The 18,193-nt window shown below is 36.7% G+C and overlaps 1 protein-coding gene across 1 annotated transcript in view; it reads right to left on the minus strand.

Moving 5' to 3' along the window:
- APPBP2 (amyloid beta precursor protein binding protein 2) overlaps positions 1-18,193 on the minus strand; it is a 66,796-nt gene that overhangs the window by 11,022 nt on the left and 37,581 nt on the right. The window contains exons 5-8 of the mRNA XM_061176064.1: positions 5,789-5,957; positions 1,934-2,023; positions 625-692; positions 439-544 (exon numbers count right to left, since the gene is read on the minus strand). Coding sequence (XP_061032047.1) covers positions 439-544; positions 625-692; positions 1,934-2,023; positions 5,789-5,957 — 433 coding nt within the window. The remainder of the gene's footprint in view (positions 1-438; positions 545-624; positions 693-1,933; positions 2,024-5,788; positions 5,958-18,193) is intronic.

Genomic DNA, 18,193 nt, shown 5'->3' on the forward strand with positions numbered 1-18,193 from the left:
TATGTCCTCTTCAGAAGTAAACTATAAAATCAAGGATACCTTGGTCCAGAGCGATGGCATAACACATCATTTTCCTGAGACTGACTGAGATAAGGCCTAAAATAACTGCTATCAAGCCTCCTTGCTACTGCAAAGGCAGCTATAATGATTTGTGCTAAATCAACAACAAAGACAAGCCATCATCTCGGTAAATGAAAAATGGAAAACTACTCTTAAATACTGACCCACAACCCCCGAACTTTTTTCCTGGATGATTCTCTTTAATTCCTAAAACATTAAGTTTTAAGCCTTCTAGGTGTTATTTAGTAAAATAATGGAGTACCATATATGAGGAAGGGCTCAGAAAGAGTTATTTTTAGATAGTGGTTTATACATCACAAATTACAGGTCAGCAAGTCAATTTAGGTTGAAAGAAAAAAAGTGTAACTATTAACATACCTGATAAATTGCAACAGACTGACAGATATTATCTACATTGAGTAAGTAGAACCCATAATCTAGCAGTGTATCAGAATATTTTGGGTGTTTGGATCCAAAATGATCCCTATAAAAAGATACAAAACTATTAGGATATAAAGTAGCAATAAACAATTTGAAATGGTATTTTTAATAACAATCACCTACCGTGCCAAATACACTGCATGCTTAATTAACTGTTCTGCCTTCTTAAATTCACGTTTTACAACACAAGCCTAAAGATAAAGTGAAAAATTGTTAAATAACTCTGAAACAGTTAATTAGTGTGTTGAAACACGTATGGCTTATATTGATATAGTCAAACTATAATGGTTGAAAAAAGCATCTTCAAACATAAATAGAATGGTTCTATTTGTAATTTCTTTCCTTCCAAGTATTTGAAAATTCCATTATAAACAGATCTGTACATATCCTGGGAAATTACAAAACTTAAAATTTTGATAGTCATGCCCAGAACAAACCTGTTGTAACAAAGTTACCTTAAAAAGCTGGTATATTCCCATCCTTACATATTATTAAAACAGAGGCGGGGAGGGTTCACCGTATTATTTTCTAAGGTACTTATTTATATCCCAGTTCTACAGTGGCTTACAACTATTTTGTAGTTTTCCATCTAACAACTTTTAAATGCACAGAATTCCAAGTATTCCTATTACTTCTTAAAATATTTTGATTCATGAGAAAGCCAGTAGTCTTTAACTGTAAATATTATTTGCATACAGAAATGTAAATCTTGCATATATATTAAGCTGTCTTTATATTAAATGTATATTCAATGTTTTAAATTAATTAAAAACATATTAATGTCTCTTCTAGCTCTAATAATAACCTGAATATTTATGCTGTTTACTTGCTCTAAAATGACTTATTTCATAAATTTCGCAGAAATCTTAAACTCTTCTAAATCTATAATTTTAGAATAATTCTTCTAATTGAAATTTCCGTAAGTAAAACCAACCAAAATGGAATATTCAAATCTGAAAAACCTCTGGGTAGAAAGAGTATATCTGAAAAGTACATCAATGCTTCAAAGCCTCAGTGTACCAAAGCAGCAATTTTTAAATATTACTAAATGGCTTCAAAGACTTAATGCATTTTTTTTTACAGAGTAAGAAGAAACTAGAGGAAAAATCAAGTAAGTATCGCCTACCCAGTCAAGAAAAAAAAGCTATCACACTGTGACACTGCCAATACTGTGACTAAAAGATTTATTACCAGGCTATCTTTTAGGAGAAAAGTGACGAAAGCCCATACAACCATGACATAAGGAATTCAGGTTGCTGTAAAGGTTTAAGAAAGAAGCCAGATTTCTAAAACTGAGCAGAGAAACTTAGAAAATAGACTTTGTTATCCATGAGTATGCAATACCTAATTTGTTAAATAGTAGGTTAATTTACACAAATTTAAAGTTTACTAAATCCTATAATCCATTTAATAATTTCAACATTATATTCACCTTAGAAGCTTGTCTTAAAACATCCACCACGACTTTGACTGGTAAGCCTGTTGTGATTTCTTTCATTGCCTCAATGCACCATTTGTATGCCTAAAAAATATTTACAGAAGAGCAAAACCTGTGATATATCAAATTGACAATATTTAATGAAATGATTATGAATTTTGCCTGCAAGCTTGCAAGTACTTGAATAAGAACACATACAAAATATTTACACTTAAAATTTTCTCTCAGAGGCTGACTCTTCTTGAAAGTGTAAGTTTGTTACATTTTTCTTTGGATATGTGACACATATTCAGGAAATCAGAGGCACGTTCTTTGTGGCCCAGAAGCCTTTGCACATACCGTTCCCTCTGCCTTAAAATACATTCCCCTCCTCCCTCCGACCCCTTAAACCACCTAAGCTGTCCTTCAGGTTTCAGCCCTAGACTAGGTTTCCTGTACTTTCCTTCCCCTACTGTAACACTTATTATTTTGTATCTTAATTGCTTGTTTAGTTGAGTGCTTACTTTGTGCCAATTATTGTTCTAAGCACTTTATGTGCACTAACACATTTAATTGACATAACACCCCTTTGAGATATGTACTATTATTATAGGAAAACGAGGTGCAGAGAGATTAAGTACTAGGCAATGTGCTGGCACATAGGTATCTACTGGGGAGCACAACAGAAAATGTCCTCCGTCTCCTAGTGCTTAGTGGGGAAAAAAAGCAAAATAAATTACTTTAGATAGTAAGAACTGCTTCAAAGAAACAAAATAATATTATGAAGGGGTCACAAAAAATGTGGAGAAAACAAATTGAAAATATTAGAAAGTAAACATTTGTTTTCCTCTGTAAGCGTCCATCTCTTCCATTCCACCTAAAAGATGTAGCTATTCAGAAGCAATTTTGATGCAAAAAGGAAATATATGCGATTTAGGCCAAAAAACCTAATTTGTTTGTAAGATACTAAATAAGCTGATTTTGTTCCAGAATAAGAAGGTAAAATCTGTGGTAAGTTGTAATACTGCTTTTAAAATATTTACTGCCCCTCCTCGGGGAAAGATAAACTTCCCTTCCACATTAAAGATGAGAATGGTTATGTGAGTTCCTTTAGCCAAAATATTAATTAAAATATAAGCAGAGGTGAAACATGGCATTTCTGGGAGAAAGCTCTAAGAACCAGTGATCCCTTCCCCATAATGTTTCTGCCTCTGCTCAAGGCTGGTAATGTTCTAGATAGAAGCTGCTCCACAACACAGGGTTTTGATCAAAGTATAGATGTGATGTTAAGCAGAGCCACAGAGATCCCAAGACGGGATGTAGCATGAGCAAGAAATAAACTTTTATTATTCCAAGTCAGTGCTGTTTGGAGGTTGATATTACTTTAGCATAACCTAGCCTACATGGACTAATAACAGAATATGGTGATAATTGATGAAACTATTGATAAATCCTCAAGATTTGTGTACTTTTCTGTAGATACAATGACAAATTTATAAACTATCAAGATTATCCAAGAAACATCTATAGACTTAAATATTCCTCATGAATGTGCAAGTTGCAAAGATCATGAATAAGACACAGTATGACACCCCAGTTCAAATGTTCAGAAAGAAAATAACTGTCAATTAAATAGTAACTGCCTAGTAAAGAAAGTGGAAACTGGTGGGACTTCCCTGGTGGTCCAGTGGGTAAGACTCTGCCCTCCCAATGCAGGGGCCCTGGGTTCGATCCCTGGATGGGGAACTAGATCCCACATGAGGCAACTAAGAGTCCGCATGCCGCAACTATAAGCCCGCATGCCGCAACTAAACATGCCGCAACGAGGATCCTGAGTGCCGCAATGAAGACCCAGTGCAGCCAAAATAAGTAAATAAATAAAAATAAATATTAAAAAAAAAAAAAGAAAGAAAGTGGAAACTGGTGAATAAAAGGTACTTTTCTTCCACTGAATACATCGGTGAGTCTGGACATATTAAGGTGGGTCTGGAGCTGAGTACATGAGTAGAAAATGGCAAGACATGACTCACTTTATAGAACAGAAAGAAGGATGCAGGGCAGTATGAAAAACGAGGATGAAAAGAAACAATGAAAGAGGAAACAGAGATGGCCAAGATGAGGAGGACATATGCAGAGAGATAAAAAGATGGTGGGGCACCTGAAGAATTTTTCTTTTTCTTTTGGGCGTACCATGCGGCTTGCGGGATCTTAGCTCCCCAATCAGGGACTGAACCTGGGGCCCCGGCAACGAAAGCACTGAGTCCTAACCACTGGACCGCCAGGGAATTCCCAGAAGAACTTTTAAGGTAGGCATTTCTAATACTTGAACTGTTGCTGTTTACTTCATTCTCATTTCTAGTAAAGGCTATCCACACAAAGGCCCTCTGTGAATGGGGTTCTTTGTTTTTGGTGTGTGAAAATCATAGAAAGGGGCCAAATCCTATATCTGGGTCAATAAGCTATGGAATAGTCTGCATAAAAGGGGCGGCAAAATAATCCATCGACAGAACGAGTTCAGCAGACACAGGAATTCAGCATCAAAAATAACCGGAAGAACTTACATAAATCTCCTGAGAAAATGCAGGCATGCTGATAAGGATTTTAGATTTTAACATATACACTTAATGACTTAAAAAAATTTCCCCCCAACTTCATTGACATACAACTGACAAATAAAAACTGTATATATTTAAGGTGTTCATGATGACTTGATATACATATACACTGTGAAATGACTGTCACAATCTAATTAACACAGCCATCACCTCACACTGTTGCCTTTTTTGTGTGTGATGAGCACACTTAAGATCTACTCTTAGTAAATTTCAAATACACAATACAGTATTAACTACAGTCACCACACTGTACATTAGATCCTCAGAACTTACTCATCTTATAATGAATTGTTAAGCTTTCAAAAACAGTTAATGCAAACAATGAGGCATGCCTATTAGAATGGCGAAAATCTAAAACACTGACAACACCAAATGCTAGCAAGGATATGGAGCAACAGGCGCTCGCATTCATTGCTGGTGGGAATGTATACTGGTACAGACAGTTTGGCAGTTCCTTAAAAAACTTATACTCTCACCATACGATTCAACAAATGCATTCCTTGATGATACCCCTTAGATATTAAAAGCAAGATGATCCTAGCACTGGGATTGTAAACATCACTTCGCAATTATTCTAGAATTCTCCAGTTTCACTTCTAATGGTGACTTTCCTTTAAATATGGAACATACATGTATTTATATTACAGGGTAAAAATTGAGATAGGGATAATTTTAAAGTATGAAAGCTAAATGACAGCTATCTGACAGCATAAAGTAACTATGATATTCTTCCATAAATAAAGGAGTTACGCTTACACAGCTCACTTCTCAACTATGTATTCATTAGCACCAAAGCCTTAATTTAACAGTATAAAGCCAAGAATGAGGCTATCTTTCTCATAATGCACAGACAGAAGCAAAACAATGCAATAAAGTATAAATAAAATCTAGGTTCCCACTGAAACGAATGCTTTCAAGTTATGAGAGTTCACCCAGAGCTACACATCCAATAAAAAAGCACCTATTAAAGGTTCATTTAACAGAGCATGCCCTCAAAATAATTTAGGCAGATACATTTGGTCAAATTAAAAACAAAAACAAAAACAGGCTCTAAACTGTATATGTATGTTTAAAATCCATCTCACAGAATAATCCTTTTGCCTAATTTAAAATATTCCATTACAAATGTATATTGCTTTAAGTAAACCTAATATGTCAAAATGAGATCTATTAAAACAAATATGACATTATATGATTTATCTTTTGTTTTATAGGTACTTACTGGTCACAATGAAATGTTCTTCAAAACACTCACCTCATCATAGTGACTTTTTGCAAATAGGAGTGCACACAGTTCTCCATAGAGTGCAGCTCTGTTTGCTTGCTGGCCATGTTTTGAGAGTTTATCCATGTATGTCTGAGCTAACTTAAATGTTTCTTCACCCAAATGATATTTGCAGTTTCCATTTCGCACATGAAGCAATCTGCAGAAGCACAAATAACATTACTCTATTCTGATAGCTATTTCCAGCATGGTAGAACTGATAACCTCTTACTGATCACTATGTAGCACCCAAATGAGTTAAGGTCGTGAGACAGAAGAAATGAGGCAGCACCGGAAAACAACCGTCCGGCTGAAGCTGGGACCGACTAACGCACAGAAAAAAGTATATGCTCGTTCCAGAAAGCATATACTTATGGTTATCTCATCCAACTGTGATTCCTTATCTTCTCTAAATATTTTGTGTATTTGTGCACTTACCATGTGCTACATCTATCACTTAATTCTTTTTGTTCCAAATCCCAAAGTAATGCAGTTTCATTATAAAAAATTTGGAAAACAATGAAGACAATAAAAATCAACATGAAATTGTATTACCTACCATTACTTTCCATTCTTTTTTTAGTATATTCGTGCAACCCTTGATCAGTTACCACTCATTTTATGTTGCTTCATAAAAGTTGTTTTTACTTATCTTTCCAGTAAGATAAGTTCACTGAAAATAGTGGTACTGCCAGCTCTTTCTTTTATAACCTTTATCCTCTATGGTGGAAAAATACAGAATTCTTTACACAAAGTATCTGTAAAACCATGCTATCTAGTTTTTTTTTTTTTTATTATTATTTATTTATTTAGGCTGCACTGGGTCTTAGTTGTGGCACGTGGGATCTTTAGTTGCGGCATGCGGCCTCTTAGTTGCGCCATGCGAACTCATAGTTACAGCATGCATGTGGGATCTATTTCCCCAACCAGGGATCGAACCCAGACCCCCTGAACTGGGAGCGTGGAATCTTACCCACTGGACCACCAGGGAAGTCCCAAAACCATGCTATCTAGTGATATGTAAGAGTAGTAAAATGCTTTAGGTCAGAATGAGGTCAAGATAGCAACAGACTATACATCTGTATAGACCATACAAGACAGGAGAACAGAGTGAGGACTGGACATATATTTATGTATCTATTATAATGTTGGCTAAAACATGATGTCCATATATCATGCTAAACATGATGTCCATATATCATGACAATTTTCTGAAAATGCTCAGCCCTGAGAGGGAACAAAATATAAACGTAATTTAAAAGAAAACCAAGTATTAAAAAAAGAAAACCAAGTATGAAGAGGTTAGGAAGCATTCTTCAGGAGTATTAAATAAAACCCAGATACTTAAAATCTAATTTTTATATCTATTCCAAAAATATTAACAGATCAATGACCCAAGATGAGAAACACTCTAACAATCTTCTGATGTCTATCATTCCGTTGTACAGTGAGAAAAAAGAGAGCACTTTTAATTTACTTTTTTAAAAATTGAAGTCCAGCTGATTTACAATGTTGTGTTAATTACTGCTGTACAGCAAAGTGACTCTGTTATACATATATATATATACATTCTTTTTCATATTCTTTTCCATTATGGTTTAATCACAGGATACTGAATATAGTTCCCTGTGCTAGACAGTAAGACCTGTTGTTTATCCATTCTATATATACCAGTTTGCATCTGCTAATCCCAAACTCCCAATCCATCCCTCTCCCACTCCCCTCCCCCCTTGGCAGCCACCAGTCTATTCTAAAAGAGAGTAATTTTAAATTATCAGTACTATTCAATAAGGTGGCAAATATTACACAATGCCACTGTGTATCCTCCCAACACTCACAATACAGTTATCTGCTTTTAGAAAAGACTAAAACCCTCAAATAAAACAATACAGTATAGAAGTTAATAAAAAGTTCTGGGGACTTCCCTGGTGGCCCAGTGATTAAGAATCAGACTTCCAATGCAGGGGACGTGGGTTCGATCCCTGGTCAGGGAACTAAGATCCCACATGCCACAGGGTAACTAAGCCCGCACGCCACAACTACTGAGCCCGAGCGCTCTGGAGCCCGAGCACCACAACCAGAGAGCCTGCGCACCACAACTACTGAGCCCACGCGCCACAACCAGAGAAGCCTGCACGCCGCAATGAAGAAGAATCTGCACACCACAACGAAGACCCAGTGCAGCCCAAAAAAATCTGAATGGAGTATCTTTCATATTACAAAATTTCAACTTAAAGAAGAAATATATATAATTATCAGGCAACTCTAGAATGGTGAGTTGATTAGATTTATATTTTAAAGCAGAAATATAAAAGTAGAAAAAATATGTTTTGTATACAGGCAACTTTTCATGCTAAAGTAAGTATACTCATACAGAATAAAGAATATCACTTGACAGTCAAATTGCTGATCTAATGACCAAGCAGTCTGCAATGATCCCTGTCACTATGAAAAAAAAAGTGAAATCTAGTAAAAGATTATAGTAAAAAGAAATATGCACTTCAGATGATAAAGTTTTCAGAGACTCTCATAGTCAAGTATTGACTGAACACCTATATGTGCCAGTCATTTCTATTTCTCTAGGTGCAAGGGATATAGTGGTAAACAGGAGAGAAAGAATCCATGACCATAAGAAGCTTCATTCTAATAATGGAGGCACTATACAATGGGGGAAAGACAGCCTCTTCAATAAATGGTGTTGAGAAAACTGGACAGCTACATGCAAAAGAATCAAACTGGACTACTTGCTTATACCATAAAAAATAAATTCAAAATGGATTAAAGGCTTAAGTGTCAAGTCCTGAAACCGTAAAATTTCTAGAAGAAAACATAGGTAGTAAGCTCTCTGACATCGGTCTTAGTAATTTTTTTTTTTGGATATATCTCCTCAGGCAAGGGAAACAAAATCAAAAGTAAACAAATGGGACCACATCAAACTACAAAGCTTTTGCACAGCAAGGACAACTATCAAAAACCCAAAAAGGCCACCTACTGAATGGGAGAGGATACTTGCAAACAATATATCTGGTAAGGGGTTAATATCCAAAATATACAAAGAACCCATACAACTCAACATCAACAAAACAAACAACCCGATTAAAAAATGGGCAAAGATCCTGGGTATTTACCCAAAGAAAACAAAAACACTAATTAGAAAAGATATACGCACCCCTATGCTCATTGCGGCATTATTTACAACAGCCAAAACATGGAAGCTACCTAAGTGCCCATCAACAGATAATGGATAAAGAAGATGTGGTATATACACACAATGGAATATTAGCCATAAAAAAGAATGAAACCTTGCCATCTATGACAACATGGATGGAACCAGAGGGTATTATGCTAAGTGAAATAAGTCAGACAGAGAAAGACAAATACTGCATGACTTCACTTATAGGTGGAATCTAAAAAACAAAACAAATGAACATAACAAAACAGAAACAGAGTTACAGACAAAGAGAATGAACAGGTGGTTACCAGAGGGGAAGGGGGTAGGGAAAGAAATAGGTGAGGGAGATTAAGAGGTACAAACTTCCAGCTGCAAAATAAATGAGTCACAGGTATGAAATGTGCAGTACGGGGAATACAGTCAATAACTGTAATATCTTTGTATGGTGACACATCGTAACTAGACTTATCTGGTGATCATTTGAGTTGTATAGAAATATCGAATCACTATGTTGTGTAACAGGAACTAACATAGTGTTGCAGGTCAATTATACATCAAAAACAAACTCATGGAAAAAGAGATCAGATTTGTGATTAACAAAGGTAAGAGGTGGGGGGAGGGGGAATTGGACGAAGGCAGACAAAAAGTACAAACTTCCAGTTATAAGATAAATAAGTACTAGGGATATAATTTATAACATGATAAATTAACACTACTGTATGTTATATATGAAAGTTGTTAAGAGTAAATCTTAAGAATTTTCATCACAAGGAAAGAATTTTTTTCTATTTCTTTAATTTTGTATCTATATGAGATGACAGATGCTCACTAAACTTGTGATAATCATTTCACAATGTATCTAAGTCAAATCATTTTGTTGTACACCTTAAACTTACACAGTGCTATATGTCAATTATATCTCAATAAAGCTGGAAGAAAAAAAAAGCTTCATTCTAGTGGGGAAAAGTGTATTAGGCAGACACACACCAATTAAGACAAAGATAAATGCTATGAAGATGATAAAAATAGGGTGATATGATCAAAGCCTTCTTAAAGGAAGGGCTTAGGGTAGACAGGGAAGAATTCTCTTGCGGAGGTAACATTTGAGTTGACACTTAATGATGAAGAGGCAATCATGTGCAGATCTGGGGGAAGCATGTTCCAAAAAGAAGGAATAACGAGTGCAAAGGCCTACGGGAAAAAAAATCTGGCATAATCAAAGAACAGTAATAAGGCCAATGTGTCTGGAGTATTTTTTTTTTAATAAATTTATCTATTTATTTATTTAAATTTTTGGCTGTGTTGGGTCTTCGTTGCTGTGCACGGGCTTTCTCCAGTTGCAGCGAGCGGGGGCCACTCTCCGTTGCGGTGCACAGGCCTCTCACCGCGGTGGCCTCTCCCACTGCAGAGCACGGGCTCCAGGCACACGGGCCTCAGTAGCTGTGGCTCATGGGCTTAGCTGCTCCGCGGCATGTGGGATCCCCCCGGGTCAGGGATGGAACCCGTGTCCCCTGCATTGGCAGGCGGACTCCCAACCACTACGCCACCAGGGAAGCCCGTCTGGAGTATTTTGAATAACAGATTATATAAAGAGAGATGAGAAAGTAGAGAAAAGAAAGATTTTTATAGGGTCTTACTGGCCACGGTAAGTCATTTTGGTTGCAAAAGTGAGATTACTTGATTTATGCTGTAGAACAACACTATCTAATAGAACTTCCTGAAATGTTCTATACCTGCTCTGCTCAATTTGGTAGCCACAAGCAGCTACTGAGTATCTGAAATCTGCCTAGTGTGACTGAGGACTGACTAAATTTTTAACGTTAATTAATTTTTTTTTAATTTTTAAAGTTTATTTATTTATTTATTTTTGGTTGCATTGTGTCTTCGTTGCTGTGTGCGGGCTTTCTTTAATTGTGGCAAGCGGGGTCTACTCTTTGTTGCGGTGCACGGGCTTCTCATTGCAGTGGCTTCTCTTGTTGTGGAGCACGGGCTCTAGGTGCGTGGGCTTCAGTAGCTGTGGCACATGGGCTCAGTAGTTGTGGCGCATGGGCTTAGTTGCTCTGTGGCATGTGGGATCTTCCTGGACAGGGGCTCAAACCGGTGTCCCCTGCACTGGCAGCATATTGTTAACCACTGCGCCACCAGGGAAGTCCCATAATGTTAATTTAAATAGTCACATATGGTTAATGGCTACCATACTGAACAGTGCAACTCTAGAAAGATTGCTCTGGTTGCAGTGTGGAGAATGGATTACAGTAAAGCCAAGAGCGGAAGCAAGGCAACCAGGACAGAAGATATTACAACAGTCCAAAAAAAAAACCCTTGAGAAAAAAAGGATTGGTATAAGAAATACAGATTTGATAGTTATCCAAATGGCTGAATGAGAAAAAAGTTAAATTTAGAGAATGAAAAGAACAGTGCTCACCAATCATTTCTATAATATTAAGAACTGCATTTCTAGCAAACTTCACTATAGGTATTCTGCCTAAAAATTAGTTTCTGGAAATTATTTAGTAATTGGTGGGGGTAGCAAACTACATGTTTTATGCCAGAAAAGCAGAACTTGATATTTTCTCCAGTCTCCGCTGATGATCTATTGAAACAAAAGGGCAAATTCAACATATGGAGACTCTTCAGGGTCTGTGTGTCCATCTGGGCTGACAATGAGCAGGATGCAGGATCCAAAAAACTTTTGGTCCAACTGAGGATCTAATTTTGCCTCAACGTTCAGCCTAACAAAAAGGCAGGTTCTCAAGGCTCTCCAAATGTAGCACTACCATGTAAGCACAGTATTTTATTTTAATAGTTTTTAAAGATAGATTTTATTTTCTAGAGCAGTTTTAGATTCACAGCAAAACTGAGAAGATAGAGATTTCCCATATACCTCTAACCCCACAGTATTTTATTTTTATGACAATGTAAAATCATAGCTACTTGATCACTAGCTATTATCAAAAGCAATTACTATGGGACTTCCCTGGTGGTGCAGTGGTTAAGAATTCACCTGCCGGGGCTTCCCTGGTGGCGCAGTGGTTGAGAATCTGCCTGCTAATGCAGGGGACACGGGTTCGCGCCCTGGTCTGGGAAGATCCCACATGCCGCGGAGCGACTAGGCCCGTGAGCCACAACTATTGAGCCTGCATGTCTGGAGCCTGTGCTCCGCAACAAGAGAGGCCGCGATGGTGAGAGGCCCGCGCACCGCGATGAAGAGTGGCCCCCGCTTGCCGCAACTAGAGAGGGCCCTGGCACAGAAACGAAGACCCAACATAGCAATCAAGCAATCAATCAATCAATAAATTAAAAAAAAAAAAAAATTTAAAAAAAGAATTCACCTGCCAATGCAGGGGACATGGGTTCGATCCCTGGTCCGGGAAGATCCCACATGCCGTGGGGCAACTAAGCCCGTGTGCCAAAGCTACTGAGCCTGCAATCTAGAGTCCACGAGCCACAGCTATTGAAGCCCGCATGCCTAGAGCCTGTGCTCTGAAACAAAAGCCACCTGAATGAGATGCCTGCACACTGCAACAAAGAGTAGCCCATGCTCGCCACAACTAGAGAAAGCCTGCGCGTAGCAACGAAGACCCAATGCAGCCAAAAATAAATAAATAAATTTTAAAAATAAATTTAAAAAAGCAATTACTATTTAATTAAGTTATTCATTGTTTGAAGTGGAAAATACACAAATCTAGAGGTCACTAGTTTATAAATATATTTACTATAAGATTGAGCAAGATGACTAGTTAGATCCTCATTAGATAGACATGACAAAAATAAAATCTTAAAAGTAAACCCAAAGGAAAAAATCTCTCTCCTGCTTATGCAAGCATATTTTTCTATGAACTACTTAAGAATTTTACAAATAAATGATAAACTGAAAGGGGAGGGTTGGGTAATTTAAAAAAAAGACTGGTGGGCTTTTTAAAAAATTGTGGTGAAATATATAACATGAAATTTGTCATATTAACCATTTTTAAATGTACAGCTTGGTGGTATTAATTATATTTACCATGTTTACAATCATCACCACCATGCATTTCCGTAACTTTTCATCACCCCAAACAGACACTATAATATACAATAGCTTCCCATTATCTCCTTACCCCCCAGCTCCTGGTAACCTTTAATTTCTCGTTTCTATCAATTTGTCTATTCTAGGTATTTAAGTAAAATCATACAGTATTTGTCTTTATATATCTGTCTTATTTCACTTAGAATATTACTTTCAAAATTCACCTATGTTGTAGCATACATCAAAACTGGCTGAATAATATTCCACTGTATATACAGTTGACCCTTGAACAACGTGGCGGGGGGGTTAGGGACACTGACCCTCCAGGGCAGTAAAAAAAAAATCCACATATAACTTTACAGTCAGCCCTTTGTATCTGTGGATTCAACCAAGAGTAGACTGTGTAGTACTATAGTATGTATGTACTGGAAAAAAAAAAAATCCGTGTATTAAGTGGATGCTCGCTGTTCAAACCCACGTTGTTTAAGTGTTCTTTTGTGGATGGATACTTGGGTCATTTCCACCTTTTGGCTAATGTGAAATATTCTGCAATGAACACTAACACACAGGTATCTGTTTGTGTCCCAGTTTTCAATTCTTTGTGATATATATACCTAGGACTGAAACAGCTGGGTCATATGGTAATTTTTTTTGCTCAGCTTTTTAAGGAACCACCAAACTATTCTATAGCAGCTGCTCCATTTTACATTCCCATTAGCAATGCATGAGGATTCCAATTTCTCCACATTCTTATTAACACTTATTTTGTTTCTTCCTTCCCTCCCTTCCTTCTTTGCTCTCCCTTCCCTCCCTCTCTCTTTTTCCTCCTTCCTTCCTTCTCTCCCCCCCCCTTTCATTTTCTTTTCTTTTCTTTCTTACATTACAGCCAAACTGGCAGATGTGAAGTGGTATTTCATTGTTTTTGATTTGCATTTCCCTAATGACAAATGCTGCTTATTGGCCATTTATATATCTTCTTTGGAGAAATGTCTATTCAAATCCCTTACCCATTTTTTAATTGGGTTGATTGTTGTTGTTGAATTGTAGTACTTGAAATATTCTGGATACTAGACCCTTATTTGATATACGATTTACAAATATTTCTCCTATTCCATAGGCTGTCTTCTCACTTTCCTGATAATGTCCTCTGATGTACAAAAGTTTTTAATATTGGTGAATTCCAATTCACCTGTGAACAGAGATAGTTTTACTTCCTTCTTTCCAACATGGATGCATTTTATTTTATTTTATTTTTGTCTAATTGCTTTGGCTAGAACTTTCAGGACAAAGATGAATAGTAGTAGTGAAAGCAGGCATCCTTGTCATGTTCTTGATCTCAGGGAGGAAGATTTGAATATAATGTTAGCTGTGGGTTTTTCATAAATGCCTTTTATCATATTAAGGAAGGTTCCTCTATTCCTAGTTTTCTGAATGTTTCTATCATGAAAAGGTGCTGGATTTTGTCAAATGTCTTTTGTGTCAATTGAGATGATCATGGTTTTCACCCTTCATTCTACTAATGTGGTGTACTGCATTAATTTTCTTACGTTGAATCACCTCTGCGTTCCTGGGATAAATCCCACTTAGTAATGGTGCATAATCTTTCTATATTCTATTGCATCCGATTTGCTAGTATTTTGTTGAGACTTTCTGCATTTATATTGATAGGAGATATTAGTCTGTAATTTTCTTTTCTTTTTTCTTCTCATGTTTTTTTTCTGGTTTTGATATAGGTTAATGCTGGCCTCATAGAGTAAGTTAGGAAGTGTTCCTTCCTCTTGATTTTTTTGAAGACTTTGAGAAGAATTGGTGTTAATTCTTCTTTTATTTTTTAAAAAAATATTTATTTATTTGGCTGCATCGGGTCTTAGTTGCAGCACGCACAACCTTCATTGTGGCGGCGGGATCTTTTGTTGCGGCAAAAGGGGTCTTTGTTGCAGCACACGGGCTTCTCTCTAGCTGTGCTCAGGCTTAGTTGCCCCACAGCACGTGGGATCTTAGTTCCTTGACCAGGGATCGAACCCGCGTCCCCTGCATTGGAAGGCAGATTCTTAACCACTGGACCACCAGGGAAGTCCCTACCTTCTTTTAATGTTTGGTACAATTCACTACTGAAGTCTTCTGCTCTTGGACTTTTCTTTTTTGGAAGGTTTTTGATTACTGATTCAATCTCTTTGTTATAGGTTTGTTCAGAATTTTAATTTTTTGGGGGGGTCAGTTTAGGTAACTTGTGTATTTCTAAGAAATACCTGTCTGGTGTGGTTTTAATTTTAAGTGGGGAAGCAAAGCACTGCGAGATGTAGCAGATACTGCTGGCTCCCTAACCAAGTCATTTTTCCCATCTCATGCTTGTTGGCAGAACCCTGATTTTGTTAGGCACTGACCCCTTTCTCATAGGACTCATAAGTAAATCATGATTAGTTTAAGCCAATCCTAACATGGTGATCCCATTCAGATTGCCACTGATTGATTCAGAGGTCAACAAATGACCTAGCTCTGGTTAATGAGACTCAAGGGTACGTCAGCTAGGTGGTTTCTGAGAAAGGCTCCTTTGTCATTAGAGATAAAATATGGTCTTTCTTCTGCTGGACAATGTGGAATCTGCATGTGATACCTCAAACCACAGCAGCAGTCTTACAACCACTGGGGACAGAGGAGCCAGAAGATGGAAAAAACCTAGTTCCCTGATAACCTCTATGAATTCTGAATTAACCCAACCTGGAGGTACTTGACTTTGTATTGATTATCTTTTTAATCAAATTCTTTGTATTTTTAGGGTGCTGTGTTTATGTAGAGGGCTACTATCTTATTTGCTATACATGGGTTTATGACCTTTTTGTGGATTGTACATTTTATTATCAATATCCCTTTTGTATCAACTAATGGTTTTTATCCTGAATTCTGCTTTTATTGTTAATATTATTGTCTAGGGGTATTTTCTTTTAACAATATATAGCTGGGTTTCATTTTTTATTTTTTATTTATTTATTTATTTATTTTTAAAGAATTGCTTTATTTTTTTATTTTTGGCTGTGTCGGGTCTTAGTTGTGGGATCTGCCTTGCAGCATGTGGGATCTTTCATTTGCAGTGCATGGGCTCCAGAGCGTGTGGGCTCTGTAGTTTGCAGCACACGGGCTCTCTAGTTGAGGAAGGCGGGCTTAGCTGCCCCGCGGCATGTGGGATCTTAGTTCCCCGATCAGGGATGGAACCCGCGTCCCCTGCATTGGAAGGCAGATTCTTAACCACTGGACCACCAGGGAAGTCCCTGGGTTTCATTTTTTAACCTTCTTGGCAGTCGCTATCTCTAGATAGGGGAATTGAGCCCATTTACATGGTCATAGTTATATTTGGTTTTAATTGTTTCACATTTTTCAGTTATCATACTTACTTATTTCTTCTATTCTCTTTGCTTATCTATCTACCTTGGACAAGTTTCCAATCATTCCTACCCCTACTCCCACTATTCTAATTTGGAATGTCTATCGTATTTTTCCATTAGTCAATTTATTATATACCCCTCCCTAGCACTGACAATGTTTGAACATTAAATGATAGGCATCCATATTCCCCTTACCAAGATGAGACCTTTATAATACTTTCTTATACTACTACATTTTCCCAAATGTGTATTTTTAAAATAGGCTATTATATAATATATGCCCAACAGCAAGCAACCTGAACATAATAACATGAGCCTCAATTTTCCATCCAAAAAGGTTTTTTGCCAACTTGAATACATCAAGTTTTAGGGATATATATGATAACATTTTGAAATTTATAATATTTAAATCATCTTCATGTTATGTTATAAATACATATTTAAAATCTAAACTAAATTTTCAAAAATTAATTCTCCTTCTTGTAATTTATGAAATGTTACCCAAACTATTCACATGCATCTTAAAACATTTATCTTCATCATCACCAAACTACTTCTTAGTCATCTAACAGTTTTTCAGAGCAAAACATTTTCACTTGCTTGAAAATCAGCACTTTTGAGTCTGCTTTCATGTCCCTAGAAATGTTATCCAAAGGTACCAGCAACCATTTGCAAAGCACTAAGACAGTTGGGCGTTCCCATTCCACCTAACACAAGTAGACACCCATAATCTCCAAAACCAAACCACTTAATGCATCACATTTCAAAGTAATATTCAAGAAGCCAGTTAATAAAGATATCTAACACAACTATAAGGTTATGACCCCTAGAATAATTCTAAATTTTGTGTTAAATTATGTTAAATTCCATTACTTCCGTAAAAAGAAAATTCTGCCAGGTGACCTCCATGAGCTTCCTGGTATTGGCACTGGCTGAGTTTCAGGCTAACATTTCTTTCCCAAACAGTACTTTGTTGTTCAAAACAAGAGACTTGAAAGAACATCACATAACATGAGGGACTTTGTAAGGCAACTCTTTTTTCAATTTTCAGGTGGAAAAAACACAAACAAACTTATCTTACATTTAATAGTATGTGGTAACTGAGAATTTCTGTCTTGTTATTTCTAAAATTTCCCTTTCATTTCCAGTTTGAAAAAAAATCCTTACATAAGACATATTACAAATTCACGATTTGTTCTTCATTCTTTCCACGCCGTCTAACTACATATTACAATATTCACTGCTTACCACTGTTTCTACACCATCTTCCCCTGTCTTGAGATTTGTTACTATTGAACTTTTAGTTGGTTAGAGATATTCCTTGACTATTTTCCTCAGATAAAGTACCTGGAGGTATATTTGGTATCTACATATTTGAAAAATTTGAATTTTATCCTAAAAGTTTGTGAAGTGTAGTATTTTCTCAGTAATTGAGATACTGCTCTTGTCTCTTAGCTTCTAACTCCTATTTATCCTTGGATTTCAAGAAATTCACCTGCTTCGGGCTCAAGGTTCTTTTTCAATCTAGATTCAAGTCTTTTCCCTCCAGTTCAGGAAGTTCCATTTTTCACTTAAAATCCCCAAAATACACCAAAATAATAATTGTGGTTATTTCTAGGCAGCAGGGTTACAGATATTTATTTTCTTCTTCATAGTTTTCTGTATGTTTTCAATTTGTTTGGTAATAGACACGCACATGAGCAGAACAAACAAAGCTATTAAATAGAAAGCAAGTAAAGTAAACGAAACTAGGCAGAGTCTTCAAGGAATAAAACAAAGACTGAGAAATGGTACCAGGTTTAACAAGAAGAGTCTCTGACATTTGCTCTATACTG

The sequence above is a fragment of the Eubalaena glacialis genome, chromosome 19 (assembly GCF_028564815.1).
Source record: "Eubalaena glacialis isolate mEubGla1 chromosome 19, mEubGla1.1.hap2.+ XY, whole genome shotgun sequence".
Classification (NCBI taxonomy): Eukaryota; Metazoa; Chordata; class Mammalia; order Artiodactyla; family Balaenidae; genus Eubalaena; species Eubalaena glacialis.